Genomic DNA, 8885 nt, shown 5'->3' with positions numbered 1-8885 from the left:
TAGTATATGCTCATCATACACTTCATCATTTGTTACGTGTCCTTTCACCTAACTCTGGTTAATTTTATTATTAAATTTCATTTTCTTTCTTCTTTTTTTAAGAAAATTATTATTATTAATGGGAGAGAAAATGTTCGAAGCTATTACAATAATTTGGGAGATTGGGCAATTTTGAACCTAGAACGCATGAGTAGAAACCAACATTCTATCTACTAAGAAATTAGACCACATGCTACTAAATGTTCATTTTTCAATTTTGAAAAAAAAAAAAAAAAACTAATGTTAGGTGAAAAGACACATAGTAAATGATAGAGTGTATAGCGACCATACACTATATTATTATAGTAAGCAAAAAAGCTCCCCGATCTAGTGATATCTCCTCCTCCCTTCCCCGTTGAAACTGTGACACGTGTCTACGAGACTAGTAAGTCTACACAGCAGCATTGAGTATATACATCTGATCCCACACGTGGTGTATCCTAATGGCTAGATATTCCACGCTTTCACCTAATATTTTTTGCCAATTGCAATCAACACGCTTGGAGTTGGAAGTATCCAATAAGCAGTTGGACTAGCAGGTCAGGAGAAAATGTTCCCATAGGGGCACACAAAGGAAAACCATCCCTCTTGTACTTAACTTTCAACCAGAAATTTGGTTTTGGTAAACCAACTAGTAGTCTCAGAAAGAAGAGAATGCAGTAGCGGCATATACCCAGCTGAAAATCGATGTCGAACAGGTAACGAAATTCATGGATGGAACATGGTTGCACGAAAAATGCAGAACCATGTCGAAAACAATAATCAGAGTTTCACACAATCATAATCATTGTAGTCATGTACATATACGAAGAAGAACAAGTTTATTAAGACGGTCATGACAATTGCAAGGACAATACAAAGTTGAAAACTTAGCAGACTGTAAAATGTACAAACAAAAATAAGATACCATGGGAATGCCGGCAACTTGTTACTGTCGTGGAGGATGCTGAGGCAGTTGTTCTTGTTGCCGCGGCGGGACTTCTGGTTGTTGTTGCTGTTGCTGCTCTTCCTGCAGCTGTTGCTGCTCTTCCTCACCTTGCCAAACCCAGACTATGTCTCGAAGAGCAGGTCTTATGTCGTCCAACATCTTCTGGAATTCCAATGTATCCCCACTTGATTTCTTCACCTCGACCAGATGAAAAGTTGGAGTGATTTCAAATATCTCTGCATCTATGGACAAAATCCCCTTTCTACCTTCCTTTAATCCATCAATTTTCAACAATCCATCATCCTTCTTCTTCACTTTCAGCTCCAGTTGCTTAGCCATTTCTTCTAACTTGGAGATGATGACCGTAGCAGGTTGTCTGGAAGTGAATCTTACTACTCTGTGAAAAGGATCTTTTTCAAACAAGCCAGACAGATCAAATCCGGCAGAAAGGGAGATAATATCAAAAGCATTCATGTTTGGAGGTCTCCCTGGTTCTTGCTTTTCCTTAGAAGCCATACTATTCTCACTGGAACCGGAAGCTTCTGCACTCATACGAGCCGCATCCTTGTTTCCTATTTCAGATTTCATATTTTTGGAGTATGGTCCCTTTCTGTACCAAGAACTTTCCCCAACTTTGGCTATGGAAATCCTAGAATTGGGATTTGGATCCAACATCCTGTACAGTAGCCTACGTGCTTCCGGTGAGAAAAAATTTGGGCATTTAAATTCTGCTTTCCCAATCTTCCGGTACATCTCCATCAAATTTGAATCTTGAAATGGTAGACAGCCTGCCAATAAGACATACAAGACAACTCCACAAGACCAAATATCAGCTTTCACACCATCATAGCCTCTCCTGTTAATAACTTCCGGAGCAACATAGGCAGGAGTACCACAGGTGGTGTGGAGTAGCCCATCTTGGCGCTTGCTTTCAGCGAGGGCACTTAACCCAAAATCAGAGATCTTCAAATTATCATTCTCATCGAGCAACAAGTTCTCCGGTTTTATATCCCGATGATAAACACCCCTACTATGACAGAAATCAAGAGCATCGATTAGCTGCGAAAAATATTTCCTTGCAACGTCCTCCTTCAGCTTTCCTTTAGCAACCTTGTTAAATAGCTCACCGCCTTTAGCATATTCAATGACAAAGTATATCTTAGTTTTGGTTGCCATGACTTCATAGAGGTGTATAATATTAGGGTGTCTAACCAGTCTCATAACAGATATTTCTCGCTTGATCTGATCCATCAACCCGACCTTCATAATCTTTTCTTTGTCAATAACCTTAATGGCCACACCCTGATTCGTTATCAAGCTCCTTGCATAGTGAACCCTGGCAAAAGTCCCTTGACCCAACAATCTCCCCAACTCATATCTTTGCATCAGCACATGCGATTTATTCTCCATCCCAATCAAAACCTAATAAACAAAAAATACACAATTTCCTCCCGCGGTTACGATCTATATGATCCACAATATACAGTGCAGGAGTTTATAATACCACAAGAAGCTCAACCGTCAACCATCTTCACAATGGTCATGCATTAACACAACTGGCGCTGCGTGCATAATAGAAGGCCCAACTTGCTTCTGGAATCCGAGAGCAAACCAGCTTTGATTTACAGGTCCCTCACCAGCAAGAATCAAGAAGGACAGTTCGATTCTAGGCACAACCTCATGGAGTTGTGAGGCAGAGTCCGGCACGCTATGGCACATCTTTCAGCATTCCCCGGGTTTTTGCTTCCAATGTAATGATGAATTATGCAAAAAAAAACCCGTAACGCAACGATCTTCCACACAATTACCCAAAATTTAGCTCAAATTTGTAAAGCCAAACCTAAAAAAGTCGGAAACAGGACAGCGATTAAAACACGAAAAAGTTACAATCTTTGTCAATTTTCCATGTATTGAAACTAACCCCTTGAAACAATTACACATAATACATCAAAAAAGCTCTAATTTGACGAAAGATTGACAACACACCCTGATTAAAAGTTCAAACTTTTATTCAACAACAAAATTAGTAACCCGCCGATTAAGCAGAGGAATCAGAAAAATGTTATAAAACAACAAATCTCCATGAAATAACTAGCAATTAATTCTTCGATATTCTTTTGATCAAAACTAATCCGGCTTAATTCTCAACGGAAAATTCCAATTCCCTCTAGATGTTTCGATCAATTCTCAAAGCTAAAAAACTATGAAAAACAATATATAACATAAAAGGAAAATTGGAAATCATACCTTTTTGTTGACGAAGGAGAAGATCCTGCGAACGAAGAAAAGGAGAGAGAGAAGAGCAGGAGGTTGTGCTCGAATTCAAAATATTAACATCAAACTTTACTTGAAAAAAAATAATGACGTAAACCCTTCGGTTTTTATTTCTACTAATCTACTAATTAATATAAAAAAATTTGTCAGTAAAAAGATAAATTAATCTCCTATAACATAAAAAAAATGATAAATAACAATGTAATTTTATGTGTCTAAATTTTATTATTTTTTATTAAAATTTCATCTATAAATAATGTTAAAATATTTTCATTATTTATATTAATAATAATAAAAAAAACATAAACAAAAACCTCTCACTCCCCTATTTTCTCTCTCTCTCTCACTCTTCCTTTTATTTTTTAAAAAACATATGTTCATGCAAATGAAGTGAAGTAAAATAAAATAAATGAAAAACCTACAAATCCTAGCGTGTATAGGTAGGCACGCACACCCAACCAACCTACTTCGCATGGGCTCAGACGTAGGCCCGCACGTCTGGGTTACCGGGTTTCTGGCAGAGCTAATATTACTTTCTTTTTTTTTTGGGTTAAGCCGTCCAGGTAATATAATTAATTAATATTAACATTTGCTTATATATTTTATGTGTAAGAACATATTTTTTTTAAAATAAAAATGAGAAAGGGAGAGAGAGAATATGGGGGAGTGAGATGTTTTTTTTTTTTTTTTTTTGTTTATATAAATATTGAAGGTATTTTAACATTACTTGTAGATGAGGTTTAATAAAAAAATAGTAAAATTTAGACTTATAAAATTATATTATTGCTCATCATTTTTTTATAATAAAAAATTAATTTATCTTTTCATTTTCATTTCATTGGTAAAGAAAATTTTATTAATTAATAAAGATTACTTAGAGGACTTGACCAAACAAATAATAATAATAATATTACCTCTGCCAGAAACCCGGTGACCCAGAACGCGCGGGCCTACGTCTGAGCCCATGCGAAGTAGGTTTGTTGTGTGCGTGTGTGCCGACCTATACACGCTAGGATTTGTAGGTTTTTCATTTAATTTACTTTTTAAGTTGGTAAAATTTGTGTTTTGAATGTTTGGTATTCTGAAAAAATATTTTAAATGCTTTTGAAACATAAAATTAATTTCAAGAAAAACACTTTCAATTATTTTAAAAATATTTCTAAATGAGTCGTATCTAGAGCAAACAGCTACTAAAAAAAATTGATAGGATACTTACAATATCACCCATATACAAAAGTATCTTTGTCAAAACAATGAAAAATTGCTACACACAATTCAATTTTAATTTGACGATAAAGAGAAAATGATTTGAAAGAAAATATCTAAAGAATGAGCAGTGACGGAATCAGATAAGTGCTAATGAAAGTTATCGCTCCCTCTGAAAATTCATGTCTCTCATCAAAGTATCCTAGCATCTTTCTTCGATGTTTTTTATGGATATGAATGTTGAGAGATTCAGATTGGGTCGAGCACAAATTCTTCTCAATCTTTGTTCTTTTAAGAAAAAAATCTTTAGATCCGTTATTGAAAGTGGGACAACTCGAATGTAATTTAACTTGCATTAATTTAAAATAAATTGAGCATCAATGTGACTGTGTATATGTTAATTGAATATAAATGGACTTCAGTGTCATGCTAATCCAGAACGTTCTCATTCGACAACCTTATATTGGGAATTATCATATTATAATTTGATTTTTAGATCGAATCCTTATTATTATATAATTACATGCAGAAAGAAAGGTTTTTAAGGATAATGGTTGACATCGTAAAAGCATGGAGAGATTTGGTTGGCGGTGGAAAATAGGTGTCAAAAACCAATTTTGGCACTTGAAGCTCACATCACATATGCAATGCAAACAATTCCAATTGCAGTTTTTAATTGTCTAATAGAACTGCAAGCACAGTGTTTTATCAGATAGAAAATAGTCCAATACATCAAAGCAATTCAAGTTCTTGAGAGACTAAAATAATTTGTTTCCAACTATGTATTGCATCAATCTACATGTGAGATTCCATGTGGAAGGGTTCCTTAACTGAAATACTAATTTACTTGGTTAGTGAGGCATCCAAGCATGTTAGCAACTAATTAATTTCAATTTTGTTCAAGCTTATTAGGGTTGTTCAATGCATCAAAACTTAATCAATTCTCCCTATTTTTGTTTCAAAATTCTCGTTCTAGTAACTCTCCTTTGGATTGATAAGTGATTGGGTACACCTATTTCAAAGATTGGTAGTGTTCTCGAGTTCAATGCTTCTCTATTTCGCACCAAGGTCTCAAACATTATTAGTATGAGAAAATGAGTACTGCTTCCTATTGATGGGTTCATGCCAGGGCGCTCAACCATGGAGGCAATCTATCTTTTACGAAGATTGATGGAAAGATATAGAGATGGGAAAAAGGATTTACACATGGTCTTTATAGATTTGGAAAAAGCGTATGATAGGGTCCCAAGAGACATTCTTTGGAGGATTTTAGAGAAGAAAGGAGTACGAGTAGCATATATCCAAGCTATACAGGATATGTATGAAGGAGCAAAGACTGCCGTAAGAACTCATGAAGGACAAACCGAAAGCTTTCCCATAACTGTAGGATTACATCAAGGCTCATCCTTAAGTCCTTACCTTTTTGCGTTGGTAATGGATGAGTTAACAGGACATATTCAAGATGATATTCCTTGGTGTATGCTTTTCGCAGACGATATAGTGTTGATAGATGAAACTCAAGAAGGGGTAAATGCAAAGCTTAACCTTTGGAGAGAAGTGTTGGAATCTAAAGGTCTTCGCCTAAGCCGATCAAAGACAGAATATATGGAGTGCAAGTTCAGTGCAAATGGAGGCCAAAACGAGTTAGGGGTGAGGATCGGAGATCAAGAAATACCAAAGAGCGACCGTTTTCGTTACCTAGGATCTATCTTGCAAAAGAACGGAGAATTAGATGGAGATCTCAACCATAGAATACAAGCTGGATGGATGAAGTGGAAGAGTGCATCCGGCGTGTTGTGTGACCGCCGTATGCCACTGAAGCTCAAGGGAAAATTTTATAGGACGGCAATAAGGCCGGCGATGCTGTATGGCACAGAATGTTGGGCGGTGAAGCATCAACACGTACACAAAATGGGTGTAGCGGAGATGAGGATGCTTCGTTGGATGTGTGGGCACACGAGAAAGGATAAGATTAGGAATGAGGATATCCGGGGTAAAGTAGGAGTAGCCGAAATTGAAGGAAAGATGAGAGAAAATCGGTTACGGTGGTTTGGACATGTGCAAAGAAGGCCTACTGACGCTCCGATTAGAAGATGCGACTATGGGACAGAGGTTCAGGGTCGAAGGGGTAGAGGAAGACCCAGGAAAACTTTGAGAGAGACCCTAAGAAAAGACTTAGAGTACTTGGATCTAACGGAGGACATGACACAGGACAGAACACAATGGCGTTCTAAGATTCATATAGCCGATCCCACTCAGTGACTTGGATTTTCCAAGTCTCCAACCGAGAAGTTGTCCTCTCTCGGGAAATTAAGGGAACACTACCTCAACCTACATGCTCCACTCACAAAGCTCCAACATACAAGCTTCAACAAAAGAAAATTCAAAGAACTTAGCGAAAAAGGCTTTGGTGATTTAACACAATACGTTGAAATGAAGGAAAGCTTATTTATTGATATCCCCGATAAATTACAAATATGTACATATACTTGAGTCAAAATAAACAAACAAGAGGGAGCCTTCACAAAGGTTGCTTAGGAGAAGTCTCGGCAGTCGGTAGAGCCCCAGAAAGAGAAGGCACCGGAGGGGGATCATTCGGAGCCTCAGTACTGGACAGAACCCTAGAAGGAGGAGGCATCAGAGGTTGATCATTTGGAGCTTCATTACGCGGTACAGCCCCAGAAGACGAAGGCAATAAATGCCTTTGGAACAAACCCACAAATCTCTGATGATCAAGTAAAACCTGACCATCAGATTCCTTCATCTGGTCAAGCTTCCTCTTCATGTTTGTAGCATAGTCATGTGCGAGCCGGTGCAACTGTTTATTCTCATGCTTGAGCCCTCTAATCTCCTGTTTGAGACTCATCACTTCAGCCGCCAATGATTCAACTTGGCGGGTTCGAGCAAATAGGCGTTGGGCCATATTAGACACAGAACCTGCACACTGAACACTAAGAGCCAGAGAATCCTTAACAGCCAACTCATCAGACCGTTTGGAAAGTAGTCTGTTATCTTTGGGAGTGAGAAGGTTCCTGGCCACTACCGCAGCGGTCATATCATTCTTCATCACGGAATCCCCAACGGTAAGAGGACCAGTAGGGGAGACGAAGGATGGGCGCCATATGTTGTCTGGAGAAGGCGGGGCTGCCTCTTCAACAAGGTTCAAGTCAAAACGACGGTCGGAGGGGCCAGACATTTTCAAAGGTGTAGAAAAGAGAAGAGGTCGGACAAATCAAGATCTTAGAAGTGCAAGAATGGAGCTTCTACTGGTGGATATTCAAGTGTGCTTTGGAACTTAATGTCAGCCTCTATAAAAATCTGCACTCGACGAAGCTTCAGAAATCGAAGAGGCGTTTGCTTTCTCAAAAGCTGGGCTGCTCAGAGACCACGAGGGTCGATCTCAGAAATCGAAGAGGCGTTTGCTTTCTCAAAAGCTGGGCTGCTCAAAGACCACGAAGGCCGATCTCAGAAATCGAAGAGGTTTGCTTTCTCAAAAGCTGGGCTGCTCAGAGACCACGAGGGCCGATCTCAGAAATCGAAGAGGTTTGCTTTCTCAAAAGCTGGGCTGCTCAGAGACCACGAGGGCCGATCTCAGAAATCGAAGAGGTTTGCTTTCTCAAAAGCTGGGCTGCTCAGAGACCACGAGGGTCAATCTCAGAAATCGAAGAGGCACCTACTTTTCCAGCCTTGTCAGCACCTGTCACACGCACACTCAGTTTTGCGGAAATTATGGGCATTCTGTCGAAGATTTCTGGCGAAGTAGAAAGCACATGAATCGTACTGTTCAATCACCCACTTCCCACACGCAACAGTAGCTCATGGGTACCACATATAACTTTGCCAAAGTTCTCTGACAAAGTTGAGACTACTTTTCCAGCCTTGTCAGCACCTGTCACACGCACACTCAGCTTTGCGGAAATTATGGGCATTCTATCGAAGATTTCTGGCGAAGTAGAAAGCACAGGAATCGTACTGTTCAATCACCCACTTCCCACACGCAACAGTAGCTCATGGGTACCACATATAACTTTGCCAAAGTTCTCTGACAAAGTCGAGACACGTGAAGCTTGCAACTCTCACTACATCGCTCTGACCAAGAAGGGTAAAAGAATAGCAAAGAAACAACACTAACAAAGTTTAGACACATAAATTTTGACGGCCTAGCTACCATATTATTACCCACAAGGGTAAAGGAACAGTACCACTGTTGGATAATTGGAAAGTCCCGGTGTGTCAACCTCTGTGCTTCATGGCAAGGTAGACTAGAAAACATGCCCAACCTTTACTCACATTCGAGAAAACACTCCCAACAAGATTGCTTGCCCCAAAATCGAAGAGGCATCGCCCTCCGAATCTCGAGAGCCAGACTCCCAACATGATTACTTTCTCAAAAATCGAAGAGAGGGTAAAGGAACAGTACCACTGCTGGATAATTTGA

At 39.0% G+C, this 8885-nt stretch overlaps 1 protein-coding gene across 2 annotated transcripts; it reads right to left on the bottom strand.

Moving 5' to 3' along the window:
- Positions 1-841: 841 nt before the first annotated feature.
- On the bottom strand, positions 842-3648 carry LOC103418435 (CBL-interacting serine/threonine-protein kinase 10-like). Of its 2 annotated transcripts, XM_008356570.4 has the most exons (2): positions 3215-3648; positions 842-2807 (listed from the first exon to the last, which is right to left on the bottom strand). In XM_008356570.4, exon 2 carries the CDS (start codon positions 2375-2377, stop codon positions 968-970), a length of 1410 nt encoding a protein of 469 aa, XP_008354792.3. In that variant the 5' UTR covers positions 2378-2807; positions 3215-3648; the 3' UTR covers positions 842-967.
- Between the last annotated feature and the right edge of the window lie 5237 nt (positions 3649-8885).

This window comes from Malus domestica, chromosome 03 (assembly GCF_042453785.1).
Source record: "Malus domestica chromosome 03, GDT2T_hap1".
NCBI classification, from domain to species: Eukaryota; Viridiplantae; Streptophyta; class Magnoliopsida; order Rosales; family Rosaceae; genus Malus; species Malus domestica.
The sequence above is the reverse complement of the archived record's forward strand: the minus strand, read 5'-3'. Positions and strand labels throughout refer to the sequence as shown.

Bases quoted from the DNA above. Each gene is read 5' to 3' on its own strand.
- LOC103418435 (XM_008356570.4), bottom strand. From the start codon at position 2,377: ATGGAGAATAAATCGCATGTGCTGATGCAAAGATATGAGTTGGGGAGA.